Source organism: Martes martes (genome assembly GCF_963455335.1).
Source record: "Martes martes genome assembly, chromosome: 11".
NCBI lineage: Eukaryota > Metazoa > Chordata > Mammalia > Carnivora > Mustelidae > Martes > Martes martes.
This window is the reverse complement of record NC_137899.1, coordinates 95,554,845-95,571,612: the sequence shown is the minus strand read 5'-3', so window position 1 is coordinate 95,571,612 and position 16,768 is coordinate 95,554,845. Positions and strand designations below refer to the sequence as shown.

The 16,768-nt window shown below is 38.9% G+C and overlaps 1 protein-coding gene across 1 annotated transcript in view; it reads right to left on the bottom strand.

Annotated features, from left to right (window-relative positions):
• Nucleotides 1–3,776: 3,776 nt before the first annotated feature.
• WEE2 (WEE2 oocyte meiosis inhibiting kinase) overlaps nt 3,777–16,768 on the bottom strand; it is a gene marked incomplete at both ends in the record, with an annotated part of 30,887 nt that continues 17,895 nt past the window's right edge. Inside the window, 6 exons of the mRNA XM_080818747.1 lie at nt 3,777–3,933; nt 7,425–7,567; nt 9,226–9,396; nt 10,410–10,495; nt 10,822–10,929; nt 11,598–11,744. Coding sequence (XP_080674873.1) covers nt 3,777–3,933; nt 7,425–7,567; nt 9,226–9,396; nt 10,410–10,495; nt 10,822–10,929; nt 11,598–11,744 — 812 coding nt within the window. The remainder of the gene's footprint in view (nt 3,934–7,424; nt 7,568–9,225; nt 9,397–10,409; nt 10,496–10,821; nt 10,930–11,597; nt 11,745–16,768) is intronic.

Sequence of the window (16,768 nt, the reverse complement as noted above, 5' to 3'; positions counted from 1 at the left end):
ACTCAGAAGTCCTTACTTTTTTCTCCAATTTCACTTTCTTTACACACTCAGTTTATGTTGTATTATAATGTAGATGACCATGAAGGTGCCTCATCTTCCCCCATTGTCTGTGAGCTCTAGAGGACAGGGACCTTGTGAATTTGTGAATCAAAAATTATGCTCTAAAGCAAGGAGAGGCTTTAGAAGGGTTCAGGTCACAGACTAGAACAAAAAAAAAAAAAAAAAAAAGGAAGAACCCGGAAGGATACTCAAATAAGCCTGAAATTAGAAGACTAAAAACAACCAAGAATCAGGGACCTGGAAGAGTGGCTGAAATGTATTTTTATAATAGAGCTGCCTCTCTCTTTCAAGAATCTCCAGTTTGCGTAACTGTAGACTCTGTAGTTCGTGCATGGACCCAGAAAGGGCCTTCTCGATGCTGAGAAGTAGTGACAGATAGCAATGTGACTTTAATCAGCAACCATTACCCCCGGCAGTAGTGGAATAATTCAGGGCTTTCATCCTTTGCAAAGCTAGCTGAGAAAGCAAAGTGTCTATCATAGACGCCCAGGGCCTGTTTTTTGTGCCAATACCATGCTGTCTTGGTGATCACAGCTTTGTAGTAAAGCTTGAAATCAAGCAATGTGATGCCCCCAGTTTTGTTTTTTCTTTTTCAACATTTCCTTAGCAATCCGGGGTCTCTTCTGGTTCCATACAAATTGTAGGATTATTTGTTCCAGCTCTTTGAAAAATGCTGGTGGAATTTTGATTGGGATGGCATTGAAAGTATAGATTGCTCTAGGCAATATAGACATTTTAACAATGTTTATTCTTCCAATCCATGAGCGTGGTCCATATATATAATGGAATATTACTGAGCCATCAGAAAGGATGAATACCCAACTGGAGGAGATTATGCTGAATGAAATAAGTCAAGAAGAGAAAGTCACTTATCATATGGTTTCACTTACTTGTGGAACATAAGGAAGAGCAAGGAGGACATTAGGAGAAGGAAGGGGAAAATAAAAGGAAGGGGGTCAGAGGGGGAGACGAACCACAAGAGACTATGGACTCCAGGAAACATACTGACAGTTATAGAGGGATGCGTGGTGGGGGGATGGGTGAGCCCTGTGATGGGTATTGAGGAAGACATGTATTACATGGAACACTGGGTGTTATGCGCAAACAATGAATTATGGAACACTACATCAAAAACTAATGATGTACTGTATGGTGAGTAACATAATAAAAAATAGATGCCCAGAACCACAAAGTTATCTTTGGCCTTGCCTTTTTTCCCTTCTAAATTATAAAAAGTCTCAGCTATAGGCATCAAGTGGTAGAGACCAGGGATGGCAGTGCTTTATCACAGATAGGAAGCTTTGGACAATTTTGTTGTGGTAGAAAAACATTTGTTAGAAATTTCAATCAGATTTTCACTTTGGTTCTAAATCAGCTTTTCTCAAGCCTTGTAATAACAGTTGGAAAATTATAGCACTTACTATTTAAATGGATTACAGCATCTATTTTAAAGTGGCTCAAAAGCAATTTTAGCAGCACTTCATAGTTATTAGTTATTATGGCTACTTTTCGTTAAGCTTCTTTTTTAAAATCAACCTGACAATTTTTATGTAATTCAGGACTGAAATTATGGTTCATACAGAGATTAAGAAAAAAATCTTAACCATTCAGGCTAAAATGTGACCTTTATCTTTTAATGTTCATCTTTATACAGCTTTAGGTAATGGCATCTATAAACCAATACATATGTTAGAGCTTAGTAAAGCACAATAGCATTCCTTTAAGCCTCAAGATTATCTGTTGGCAACTTAATGTCTGTGTTTAAGATGCATCTATAGAAAAAGCAGCTTATTTATATCCTAAAATATTTAAGTTCAACTTGTTTAATATTGTCAGTCCAGTGATGTTAATATTTGACAGCTCAACATTGGATAACTAGTTCCTGGGTTATCTTGTGATCTCTGTGCAGAAACAGAACTTCAGACTGAAGATGGAGCTTCTTACTGAGGCAAGGGGTCAACTTCAACTTGCAACTGAACTGGAAGGAATGAAGTCCCCAGCCCAGCCAAGACCCAGTCCCTCTCACACTCTACAGTGTCTATGCAGCTACCTGCTGGCTTAGTAACTGTGCTACCGTGGAGTCCCGCTGCCAGAAAGAAAGGGAGAGAAAGCAGTAGTCTGGCACTCAGGTGCCAACATGGGCTCTGAGAAGCAGGGTAGAGAAGAGGTCATAGAGCTTAATAGTATTAGTCGTCAGTGCCTGAGAAGACAAATATAATCAAAGATTCGGGTCTATACATTGCAAATGCTTAATAACATATCTGTTTCTAAATCACAGATTGTGGTTGACCTCTTATGCCACTTCAAGAGATATGCCTGGGGTTGGGGAGGCAAGAGATAAATCAACTCCATTTTAAAACCTTGAATAAGGACTAGCCCTTTAAAAATGGCAAGGGACAATACAGAGCACTTTACCCCACTTACCTGCATGGGAAGAATTGCTACTCCAAGACAGAACAAGGAGTGGTATGATGGTTTATTCAGTTTAAAAACACTTCTTAATTTGCTTTTTTAAATGGAAGGTAAAGAAGAATATAAAGCAGCAAATAAGCCTACAAGCCATTAATAGGCTACCTTCATTAACATGGCACTTCTAAGTTATCAAATGCTGTTATGGCCAATATTATTTTATGTATTAGAGCTTCACCATTATTAGCTTTTAAGCCCACAAAGCTGAGCCTTACAGCCAAGACCTGGTACTACCAACCTACTGAATTTTCTCACGTATCTACTCATGAAATGGTTTCTAACAGAAATTTCTCACTCTTTGTTACATATTACAAAGAAGAGTACTTTATCCATATTTGGCTTTGGACAAGATAAAAACCTTTATTTACAAATGTTCTATTCCCTTAAAATATATACAGGGAAAATAATTTGGATTAAAATATCATAAAATCACGGGAAACAAACCCAAATTCTGATAAAAATCAAGGAGAAATTGGTGACACCCACAAACTCAAAACCAGTCATAACAATTACAGGAGGGTCAGGGCAAATATTCTGAAGAACAACCACATTAAATTTTCCTTAAGCTCCATTACCCAGTGTTTTGTCCCATAAGTTAATAGCCAGTTCAGAAATTGTAAGTTATATATAGGCTATTTCTACCCACTTGACATAATGGTGAACTCATTTAATAAATATAATATCTGATAAAGGGATTGTCTTCACTTAAAGAATACAGGAGGAAAACCACTTGCTCAGAGTGAATGAGAATTCTTTTAGGAATACCATCATTCACCCTGAGAAACATTATTGAATTACATGCACAGTTACCTCAACTCAAAACAAAATTATATTCCTTTCTATGTGCAGGGAGAGTCCCTGTTCCTTGGTAGGCAATCAGCTACAGCAGCCTCGTAGTCCATAGGCTATGCCTAGGGCTGCTGCTTTCTCTTGTTTGAGCTCAGAGATACCTGCTTTCCCATTGTACATCAGTGAGTGTGAGAAGTAAACAAACTGTTGATAGGTAGCCTTAAGAATATAACAAGAGAAGAGAAATGGCTGCCGGTGATTGTACCTGGGACCGTTGCTAAATAGGAGGCCTTAATAGCTTGACTATCTTGGTTGTCAATGCTAAATTAGGAGTGGTTTTTGAATTCTTTCGGCATTCCAGTTGCTTAATCTTCCCCTCAACAAGAGGAAGGCTGACACAGTCAATATCTCTTTCTGGAAGCTATAAGACAAAAGGGGGGTTGGTGTGAACTGAGTTCTTATGGGGAAGACTTCCCCCAGCTGAAGCATGAAGATTTTGCACTTTTTCCTCCCACCAGGCGTTTGGTGCTTCTTGATCCTGTGGGGGTCCCAGAGACCCCAACATCACCATGCTCTTCCTGGGAAGACCAGGCCTGCTGAGCTTCTCTCAGTTCCCTGGCAATTAAAGGGGAAGAAACATATTACTTGATCCTAAATTAAAGATGATATTTTTGATCTAAACTAACATAGAATTTTCTTTTTATTTCAGCATTTATAGAAATAAGCCTGAGCTATATACAGAGTAGAAAATTAACTCCATGATTTTCTTTAAAAAATGGCTGGCATATACATGCCATAACACACGGCAGATTAGGTTTCCTAAATCCTACTGATTGAGGCATAAGTGATGTTTAAAATTTTTAAAAATAAAAACCTGATAAAGATATCACTAAAAAAGGACTACAGGCCAATACCTCAGATGAACATAGATGCAGAAATTCTCAATGCTAGCAAACTGAATTCAACAATACATTTAAAAATCATTCACCACAATCATTCCCACAAGTGGGATTTATTCCTGGGTTGCAAGGGTGGTCCAGTGTTCGTAAACCAATGTTATATACCACATCAATAAGAGAAAGGGTAAAAACCATATAATCATTTCAATAGATGTGGAAAAATCTTTTGACAAAGTACATTATCTGTTCATGATTTAAAAAAAAAAAAACACTCAACAAAGTAAGTTTAGAGGAAACATACCTCCACATAATAAAGGCCATCTATGAAAACCCACAGCTAACATCATCTATAATGGGGGAAAATAGAGCTTTTCCCCTAAGATCAGGAACAAAAGAAGGATGTCCACTCTCACCACTTTTACTTAACATAGTAGTGGAAGTCCTAGCCCACAGCAAGCAGACAACAAAAAAGAAATAAAAGGAGTCCAAATCAGTAAGGAAGAAGTCAAACTTTCACTATTTGCAGATGACATGATACCGTACATAAAAAACCCTAAACACTCCACAAAAAACTGTTAAAACTGATCAATGAATTCAGTAAAGTTGCAGGAGACGAAATCAATCTGAAGAAATCTGTTTCATTTCTATATACCAATAATGAAGCAGCAAAAAGAGAAATCAAGAAATTGATCCCATTTACAATTACACCAAAAACTATAAGATACTTGGGAATAAACCTAACCAAAGAGGTGAAAGACCTGTACTCTGAAAACTGTAAAACACTGATGAAAGAAATTGAAGACATTACAAAGAAATGGAAAGACATTCCACACTCATGGACTGGAAGAACAAATATTGTTAAAGTGTCTGTACTACCCAAAGAAATCTACATTTAATGCAATCCCTGTCAAAATACCAACAGCATTTTTCACAGAACTAGAACAAAGAATCCTAAGATTTGTAAGGAACCACAAAAGAGCCTGAATAGCCACAGCAATCTTGAAAAAGAAAAGAAAAGCTGGAGGCATCACAATTCCAGACTTCAAGTTATACTACAAAGTTGTAGTAATTAAAACGGTATGGTACTGACACAAAAATAGACACAGAGATCAGTGGAACAGAATGGAAAATCCAGAAATAAACCCACAATTATACAGTACATTATTCTTCAACAAAGCTGGAAAAAATAGCCAATGGGGGAAAAGACAGTCTCTTCAACAGATGGTTCAGGGAAAAGTGGATAGCTACCTGCAAAAGAATGAAACTGGACCACTTTCTTACACCATACACAAAAATAAACTCAAAATGGATTAAAGACCTAAATTCAAGACCTGAAACCATAAAAATCCTAGAAGAGAACACAGATAGTAACTTCTTCAACATTGGCCATAGCAACTTCTTACTAAATATGTTTCCTGGGCCAAGAGAAACAAAAGCAAAATGAACTTTTGGGACTTCATCAAGATGAAAAGCCTCTGCACAGCAAAGGAAATCATCAATGAAACTGAAAGGCAACCTATGGGATGGAGAAGATATTAGACAAATATCATATAAAAGGCTAGTTTCCAAAATATACGAAGAACTAATACAACACAACCCCCCAAAAATAGTTCAATTAAAAATTCAGAAGACATGTACAAACATTTCTCCAAAGACGACATCCAGATGGCAATTAGACGCATGAAAACTTGGTCATCATCACTTATCAGGGAAATGAAAACTACAATGAGACATCACCTCACACCTGACAGAATGGGAAATCAACAACACAAGGCACAACGAGTGTTGAAGAGGATGAGGAGAAAAAGGAACCTTCTTGCACTTTTGGTGGGAATGCAAATTAGTACAGCCACTGTGGGAAACAGTTGTAGAGGTTCCTCAAAAAGTTAGAGAGAGAACTACCTTATAATCCAGCAATTGGGTATTTACCCGAAGAATACAAGAACACTAATTGAAAGGGATACATGCACCCCAATGTTTATAGCAGCATTATCTGCAATGACTAAATTATGGAAGCAGCCCAAGTGTTCATCAATACGTAAATAGGTAAAGATGATGTGGTATACTAAAGATACAAATGAAGTGATCTGAAGGGGCACATGCACCCCAATGTTTATAGCAGCAATGTCCACAATAGCCAAACTATGGAAAGAGCCTAGATGTCCATCAACAGATGAATGGATAAAGAAAATGTGATACATACACACACACACACACACACACACACATACACACACACACAATGGAATATTGTGCAGCCATCAAGAAAAACTCTTGGTATTTGCAACAACATGGTTGGAACTAGAGGATATCATGCTAAGCGAAATAAGTCAATCAGAAAAAGACAATTATCATATGATCTCTTGGATATGAAGAATTAGAGAAACAAGACAGAATCATAGGGGAAGGGAAGGAAAATGAAACAAGACTAAACCAGAGAGGGAGACAAACCATAGGAGACTCTAAATCTCAGGAAACAAACTGAGGTTGCTGGAGGGGATGGAGGTGGGAGGGATGGGATGGCTGGGTGATGGACACTGAAGAGGCTATGTGCTATGGTGAGTACTGTGAACTGTGTAAGACTGATGAATCATAGTCCTGTACCCCTGAAACAAATAATACATTGTATGTTAATTTAGGGGCACCTGGGTGGCTCAGTGGGTTAAGCCTTTGCCTTTGGCTCAGGTCATGATCTCAGGGTCCCGGGATTGAGCCCCACATCAGGCTTTCTGCTCAGCAGGGAGCCTGCTTCCCCCTCTCTCTCTGCCTGCTTCTCTGCCTACTTGTGATCTCTGTGTCAAATAAGTAAATAAAATCTTTTAAAAAATAAAACAAAAATAAAAATAAATAAATAAAGATGTGGTATATATACTTAATGGACTATTATTTGACCATAAGAAAGAAAGAAATCTTGCCATTTGCAAGGATATCAATGAAACTAGAGAGTCAGAGAAAGACAAATACCATGTGATTTCACTCATACATGGAATTTAAGAAACAAAAAAAGCAACGGGGAAAGATAAGAAGACAAATCAAGAAACAGACTCTTAACTATAAAGAACAACCTGATGGATTACCAGAAGGGAGGTGGGTAGGGGGATGTGTTAAATAAATGACTTGATCTTGGGGTTGTGAGTTCAAACCCCACATTGGGCCTAGGGCTTAAAAAAAAAAAAAAAGCAAAAAACAAAAACAAAAAAAAACTACCTTTCCAGTGTGGCTGTCTTGAACTTTTCCAAGTTAAGCTGCTGCTGGAGCTCTTCTGCTTTCCCAAGGGAGGGCCGGAGAACTCGACTTCTGGCCAGAGCTGCTGCAGAAGGTCTCTCCCTTGGGTGAGGGTGGATCATGCTCTGTTGATGTTCGACCAAAACAAAAGATACAGAAACTTCACCGCTAGGAAAATCTCGCCACCCAAGCCAACTCCAACCCAGCTACTGCTGGTGAGTTTTGTCAAACTCTGCTTTTAACTTTGCAGGGGAAGAAATAAATAAAAACTTGGCTCCACCAGGGATGGGAGCATCATCCCTATACAGTGGAATCTGTCATCCATAGCTTTGACTTGTCATTATCATATTTTAGAGCTAGTTGTGTGATTAACTAATCTAATGCCTTAATTTTAAATGGGGAGAAACTGAGGTCCTAAAATAAAAATTGACTTGCCCATCTTATTGACAGGACCAAAACTAAAACCCAAGTCAACCAACTCCTAGTTCCATTTGCTTTCTACTCCAGCATGCTCCTTTCCACTTAAAACTAAGGATACCCCACCATGACAGCATTCCTACAACACTCATCTTCAGGTAGAAAGCACCTTAATCTAAAACAATTTAAATACAGTAGAAAATAAATGCTAGTTATTTACAGCAATTAGCCATGTCATAAAATGGAGAAAACACGGGACCTTCCATTTGAAGACCAATGTTCAGAACTGGCTCCACCATTCACTAAGTAGCTTGAGGAAGTGACTTAACTATGCTGAAACTCACTTTCCCTTTCCTGATACTTGGGATAACAATATTCATCTTCTGGAGCATCGCAAGATTTAAATGAACTAACATACATGTGTAACTAGTGCACTGGACCAGCACTGAAGTACTCGGTATGTATTAACTAAATGTAAGAGTAATTTACACATAGAAATAAGGGATTAGGCCATGCACGAAAGTCCGCTGGGAGCAAGGGTTTACTTTATTCTTTCAGGAAAGCAGAAGCACAGAAGGACAAGTTTGCAACTAAATTTGAAGTTTTCAGGTGAACTATGAAACCCAAATTTAATCCCTAAGAGTAGATGTTTCTAAGGCTATTGTAGGCGTCCTAACCAGTCCTGTTCCTCAAACTATGAAGTCTTAAGTAGATATTTTGAATTCTTAGTATAATTCTAAGCTTCTCAAGAGTGTCATTTTCTTGTACCTCTGTTTCAACAGAAGCACCTTCTTTCCTTGTCCCTACACATACTCAGATATCACAGAATACAAGTAACACATAGATTCCTGAACTAACATTATGCCTTTTTCCAATAGTGCAGATGATTGGTGGTATTGCCAGTTACCCATCTGTAAAATAGCTTATACTTTCTTCTATACACTCAGAATTCAGATTTCTTTCATAATATCACTGTTACCAATGACAATAGTTAAAACCCTGAAACAAGAGCAAAAGACCAGGTTTGATTTTAGAGTTAATCAGTTGTCAAAGGTGAGAATACAGAGAATACAGAGGCTCAGAGAACTGCTCTGAGCCTTGGGACTGCCCACCTGTTGGGAAGGGAAAAGGAAAAAATGTAACAGGATTTTAAATTGGAACATAAAAGGTTCTATAATATCCTCTAAGTTTCCTTGAGAAGCTTTCACTCTGTCCTATGGCTTTTCTGGGCTTCAGGGTCATGATTCCTTTTTCTTCTGTCATTGGCACCACCAGCGCCTCCTTTTCCCCTTCCCCACCTCCTTGCCATTGTATTTCTTTAAAAAAAAAAATTTCTATCTTCTCTTCATCTCATAAGAGATACCACCTTGAGTAGATTGTAAAATTCTTCTGAGAGCTTCTGAGGAACGTTGGGAAGGTTCCCCTCACGAATATGATGCCATGCGGCGCCATTGGTGGGTAAGGACTCCGCTCCCGCAGCCACTGCGATTGTTAATCCCAAGGCAAATATGTCTGCTTTGGGAAGGTGCTGATAATCCTTCAAAACAGAAGATAGGAAGGCCGGTTAGTTTGCCTAGTGAGATGACAGTAAAGACAACTGGTAAGAGGTTGTTTTGAGTACATATGAGCTTGGACAGTGGGCAAGGTCACATCTGCCATGGCTGGTAGTTTACTTCTAGAAAAGATGGAGGATACAGCACAATCCACCCGATTCACATTGCTGTGCCCTGAAGCTTTTAAGGCAGACTCTTGGTACTGTTTTATTCTGTCAGGCTCAAAGAGGCTTCAAGCACAGACTGGCTGGGCACAGATATCATCATCCTAGAGGGAGTTAAATCCTTCCTACCCTGACTCCACAGACATCCTAAAAGGTAATAAATGAAGGTCATTTCATCAGAGCTGATGGTACTACCAGAAGGATGATAGCATGATAAAGATGGGCTGAACCAATAAAGGATTCCTTTCTGCTAGGGAATCCATGAGTTTAAGAATTCTGAGAAATACGAGAAATAGTAAAGGACCTTTATAAAAAAAAAAACAGCAAAAATACTGATTAATCCATGACCAAGCCAGCTTTCCTCATGCTGTTTTTTGTTGGTTTTTTTTTTTTTAAGTTTCTTATCTTTGGTCTCAATTCTGAATAGGAAAGTGGATAATATCAATTTAAATTATAAATATGAACTTTTGGGGCACATGGGTGGCTAGTTAACCATCTGACTCTTGATTTCAGCTCAGGTCATGATCTCAGGGTCATGAGATCAAGCCCTGCACTGGGCTCTGCACACAGCACAGTGTCTGCTTGAGATTCTCTCTCCCCACCCTCTGTCCTTACCCCTACTCATGCACTAGGGCTCTCTCTCTAAAATAAATACCATATGGAAAAAAAAAAAAAAAAAGAAGTGGTAGAGTGCTAAAAAAAAAATAATAAATAAAATAAAATAAATACAGTCTTTTTAAAAAATTATGAACATCTCTTGCACTGTGAACCTTCATTTGAAAGTCAAAAAGTTCAATGGGTTATAAAATACCCTCTGTTTCCCTAATTTTTACCTCTTGTAAAATCTCATTAGCCAGGAAGCGACTATCTCCCTCCTCCACTTTTGGGTTGCTTATCGATGTCACATGACCCAAGTCACCTGAAAAAAGAAAAGAAAAAAGAAAGAAAAAAAAGTAGAGCCCTTTAAAAGCACGTCTTTAAAACTAGAATAAATGGGGTCATCACTATAAATTTTATAAGATAATATACAGGTCAGAGCTTAAGGCACACTCACCAATTTTATTTTATTTTTTTAAAATAAATGAGAATGAGAGAGCGAGCATAAGGGGGAAGGTCAGAGGGAGAAGCAGACCCGCTGCTGAGCAGGGAGCCCGATTCGGGACACCATCCCGAGATTCCAGGATCATGACCTGAGTTGAAGGCTGTCATTCAACCAACTGAGCCACCCAGGCACCCCAAACTCACCAATTTTATACATCACATTGGCAGAGAGAAACCAATCAGCTTCATTTTCAATCTCTTCTGGGACTACAGGAGAGTCATTTTGCATCTTATGACAAATGAAGATGTTACCTAAAACAAAATAAACTAACAATCAAAAAATACTGAATTGACAAAGTCATGATTCCTTAGCTTTTTCACACCAAGATTCTTTCCTGTGTCTGTCATTTCAGCCACGCTCCTTTCCTCCTCTTCTGTGTACATATAACACTATCAGTGTTTCTTTTCTTCCGTGGAATCTCTCACACTACTTCTGAACAGCTCAGTGATTGAAAATACCTATTTTAAGGGAAACTGATCTCAGACACCCCTCATCCTCTGAAGAGGCTAGTAGCCTCAAAACAAAGAAATAAGCCCGAAAAAAAATGGTAACGATGTTTCCTTGAGTTTCACGTTATTGAGTTTCAGAACCATTTCTGTTCACTTTAGTCAGTGCTGAATTAGAAAGAGTGTATACAGCACTAGTTGTCAGTACATTTCGGGAGGTAGCCAAAACATGATCACTTAACCATGCAGGAGGTTAGAGACCTATTTTCATACTTTGGCTTCATTATCCGGGAAAGTCTTTTCTCTCTGTTCCCTAGTCCCAGGGGGAAAATGAACAAAGCTGTTTAAATTTTTTAGGGAAACAAATGAAAGATTTTGCCAGCAAACAGCATCTTCAACACTTGGTAGACACACAGGCACCAATTCTGACACGGGGGAGTCTGGCCAGAGGAGCAGAGCAGAGCCATACTGACTGGGTTTGATGTCCAGGTGCACCACGCCAGAGTTGTGGATGTACTTAAGCCCAAGGGAAATCTGCAGAAGGATGTCCTTGAGTTTCGGCTCCTGGAAATGATTGCCAGACTTTGCATTTTCAGCTATAGCAGTCTGCAAGCTCCCACCTAGGAAGGAAAAACAGACAGCAGCCCCACAGAATAGAGAAAAACTATGAATCTCAATAGGTAAAAGTGTAGTAAACAGTCAAGAAATTTCTTGTAAATGAATTCAGTCCAACAAGTCTAGATTATTCAGTTTCAGTGTAAAACAGAATATCTGCCACTGTCTAAACCACAGACACATTGGAGAAGAGTTACAGGACTTTTAAAGAAGAAAATAAAATGTCATACCTCAGGTATCCAATATGTGGTTCTATTGCCTTGAATATGCCCCAGCTAACATTTAAAAAATGTTATCTAATCATTTACCAGAAGCCAAATCAGGCCTAGACAAATAGCTACTATTGACATTGATGATTAATTCAGTGTCAAGCTGGTTATTACAGGCTACTAGTAACTTTAATGTAATTGATTCTAAACTTAATTCCATTAAAATATATCACAAAGTAAGAATATTTAATGACTGCTAACCCAAGGAAAATATAAACCTTCAATATACATCTAAGTCCTATTTGAGCCACAGTATTTGCACATCAGCTATGGATAGACTCTTGGTTTATCATTATCAAGGCCTGGATTCATGTGACCACCTGATCTTGGCTGCCCCTGTCCTAAGGTATTAGGATGCTTCTGAACCCTTTATTTCATTAATTTGCATTCATTGGCAGCCTCTTCAGTCAAATCAAAGAGTCTTGGGTCTCCCTGGCAGTTAGGGCTCCAGCCTTCAAGTATGTGTCCAGCACAATAGGATCTGAGATGGTAATGGTATTTTTTAGGAAATGATTCTTTCAAGTATCCTCTGTAAAATGCAATATAAAGATCGACCGGTCATGTTAAAATAATTAAATTCAGGAAGGAGAAGAGATTTAGCCCTTTTCAGAAACACAAAGAGGCCTAAAGTGAAGGATGTGCTTTTTTTTCTGGGAATCTTCTTACAAGGTATGTGTGGAAGAGGACATTAGATAGAAAGAAGAGTGAATTGAAACAAAGTCACCTTGAATCTAAGTTTGCAGATGAAGCTGTGAGGTGTGGCGAGGAGAAGGAAGCCTGCATCTAAGGCCCCCATGTCCCTGGGAACTCCTCTCCCTACTAGGCTAAGTGCTCCTTCAAGACAGGGCCCTGTCTTATTCCATTTCACTTTCTCAAGGTCTTGCACATAATATGTATTCTGAACTGAATATCTATTCTCACAACAGAGGGAAAGGAAAGACTGGGACAGGGACCCCATAAAAGGTATGAAAAGAGAGAAACATCCTGGGGGTATGTAGGAACCCTTTAAGATGGTCTTTAAGGTAATAAGCAAAGATATATTGCCAATTCCCTGAAGAGCTACAGGTATTAAGGTAACTAGACCAGTGCTAGCAGCACTTTTAATTACTTAGAAGCTCTGTAGGTAATATTAAAGGTAGCCAAATAATAATTAACAACAGTAAAAGTTACTGAAAAGCATTTATGCAGAAGTGTTAGAAGGTCTTTATTTTGCCACAGCTAAAGCTGATTGTCTTCCTCTTATTGGAGAACATTATTAACTGTTCTTTGCTAAATAGTATTAAGGAAGTAGGTGTTCATAGAGCAATGCTGAATGAACTATAAGCTTCATCCCTACTAATCTCAGCTACACTGGAGCCTTAACTCCATACCCCAACGTACCATCTGGAGGTGGTACCATGATTGCCATCATTATGCCCTAGGAGGAAACAATCAGCTCCTAGATAGCTCTTCTCAAACCATCTTTGAGATGGCTGGCTGAATTCTTTCCTTTAGATAAAATAAAAGTGCTTTCCCTACTTGGCAGGGAAGGGGAAAAAAAAGAAACTTAAGAAAGACAAATCTATGTTTTTCTATCTGTTTATGAGGACTGAGAGATACTAAAATAAATAGCAAATGCCTTCCAACAATGAAATGTAAACAGCAGAACAATAATTCAACAGGATATTTTGTTCATACACGTGTATTCTCAAAATCTTGATTTTATGTTGCTATCTACAACACAAGCATATTTTTCTGCAAGTAAAGTTATTCCTTGTTTGGTAGGAAAAAAAAAAAACATAACCAGTATTCATGGTGTTCCACAGAGAATGCAGGCTTCTGGATGTCACATCACTAGAACAAATCCAAGAACCACCATCCTAGGGGAACAGGCTCTATAAAATGTCAGTGACAGAAGTCATCACAAAAAAATACCACTGTTAGGGAGAGGTTAACCATCCCATCCTGAGTCGTTCGGAATCCTGGCGGCTGCATAATTGATCTGCTTGCTGGAAGACATTCAGGTTTCAGAGGCTGACCCCAAGGTGATACGCAGGAGATCTTGGCAAAGTTGACAGTGGAAGAAGGAACATTTGATCGGTTCAGGGCTCACGAGTCACAGTTGGGAAAATCAGGTAACTGCCGGTCTCTATTAATTATGATGTACATTATCTAAGTCATGTCATTTATAATCTGAATAGAACCATAACTATAAATGTTCTAGCCTGACTGCTAGAACAGGCTGGGGGTACAAGGGTAAAGGTGACAAGCAGGAGGAGGAAGAGAGGAGAAAGAGGGAGAGGGAGAGGATGGAGGTGAGAAGCATTAGGAGGAATCGGGCACTGGCTACTCTGCCACCTTACAAATACTTGGACTTAACTCTCCTTGATTTAGAGCCACAGGCAAAGTCTCAAAGTTATAGATTATCCATAACTACAAATAAGACAAGTATAAGGGCATGCTTTATTTTCAATGATCAGTTCACATTTGAAAGCAATGTATGTGAATTACATTTTGATAAATCAGAGTTACATTTTAATGGGCAAGTATGCGGTGAGGTTAGCAGACCACCATGGTAAACACACAATGATTCCTCATAAATCTACTCCAAAATCAACTGCCCAGAAACATCCAAAAGCCCTCTGTAGTCTTCCCACACCTTACCTTGCTGATCTTTTTCCTATTATAGGGATCACCTCGGTCCTGTCAGTCTCCTATTTGTGGAGTCAGACCCATTCCCAAAACCATGCCCTTTGTCTGCATGCTGTTCCTCTAATGAAGTCTTCCCTCTACTTCCTTAAACTCTGGTAATCTTTTGGCAAACCCTCTTTGAAGTCTTACCTCCTTTATGAGATTTTCTTGGGCTGCTCTAATAACAAGTATTGAGTTCCTATGATGTATCAGGTACTGGCACTGTGCAGGCCTTTGACATACATTGCTGCTATTTCTCAAACTACTTCCTCAAGTAAATATTAGGATCTCTTTACTCAGTGGGACTGACATCCCAGATATCATACAACTATTGTGCCACACCCAGGTCTGCCTAGGTGTGCCTAAGCCCAGGCCCATTCTGCCACACTGTGCTGCCCCTTGCTCATATGCATCTTCTCTGAATGCTTTTTATCCAGTTGTACTACCTGGCTTTGAAGCTAATTGTCTCTTGTGTATTCATTGTAACACAGCAAGTGGAGTGAAGTTCCTGGAAGGACTTCTTGGCTCAATCTATGGTGTATCTCACCCTGGAACTTAATACAGTGTCACTCCTATAGAAGGGATTCAGCTGTTGAAAAGAACTAGAAGAGGATTTGTAATAGGAAAAATCACTCCTTCTTATTCTTTTTAAAATTTGAAATCTTTACAATGCCCCAAATCTGATTAAATTAATTCTGTTTTGTTTGACTTTCCTGGCTAAGTTTGTTCTCTGATACTATCTTTGTTAGTAGTAAAAATCATGAAAATAAAACCAATTTTGGGGGGCACCTGGGTGGCTCAGTGGGTTAAAGCCTCTGCCTTCAGCTCAGGTCATGATCCCAGGGTCCTGGGATCAAGTCCCGCATCGGGCTCTCTGCTCAGTGGGGAGCCTGCTTCCCCCTCTCTCTCTGCCTACTTGTGATCTCTGTCTGTCAAATAAATAATTTTTTTAATAAAAAAGCCAATTTTGGGGTGGGGAGGGAGAAGAATAGGGAATCTCAGGTTATGATAAGGTGGAATTAGGAAGAGAAGATTAAGAAAAGTATCAACTTCTCTATCACAAGGAAAGGGTCCATTTTTTATCCTAAAGAGACTATTAGAAAAAGGGATTTAGGTGAACTTGCTAGAGGAAAAAAATCCAACAAAGTTCACAGTTAATACTGCAAGGAAATCAGACCCTAACAAAACCCCATCATTATTTTGCAGTATATGTGTGATATTTTCTATGTTTCTAGCATTTCATAATATTATCTACTTAACTTACTTGTATATATAATGATGAAGCTTTATCACTGACCGCTCTCCTCAAAAGTCAAATTATACATACATGCTCAGCGCTACCGGATGGTAACTGAAATTACTCCAAAACTGTACTATGAGAGAAACCTGAGGGTGGGTGTGCATGTTGTTTTTTAGGGGGAGGAAGTTTGGGAGGGATGCTATTATCTGATCTTAATCATGACCAGAATATGGATAGTTACTCCTAAAATGCCAGCAAGCTTCTATTTAATTTGGTAGCACTTTCCTATTTTATCAGGGAACATTTTGATGAGAAATATCTCTGTGAATAATCATGTGTAACTGTACTGTTATGTCAACCCCTTAATCACAAATTAAAATAGGTTAAACCAAAAGACTATTTTTTTAAATTTAATTAGCCCAGAAAAAGTTCTGCCCGTTTGTGTATGTATAGTCCTGAAGGAATATCCCTGAAGTCATTGAGTTTCATTCCCAGCACCCACCCCACGCTCATTCTCTGGTGAGAACACTGAAGCTTGGGGTGCCTGGGTGACTCAGTCATTAAGCGTCTGCCTTTGGCTCAGGTCAGGTTCCCAGGGTCCCGGGATGGAGCCCCACATCAGGCTCCCTGCTCAGCAGATAGCCTGCTTCTCCCTCTCACACTTCCTGTGTTTGTGTTCCCTTTCTCACGGTCTCTCAGATAAATAAATAAAATCTTAAAAAAAAAAAAAAACTAAATAAAGCTCAAAGGTATGAAGCATCAAGATACATGAACTATGCCCCAATTCAGGAATCCACTTGCAAATTAATCAAAAGTTGGCTGTGTGAGTTTACCACTCCCTCCTTGAAAA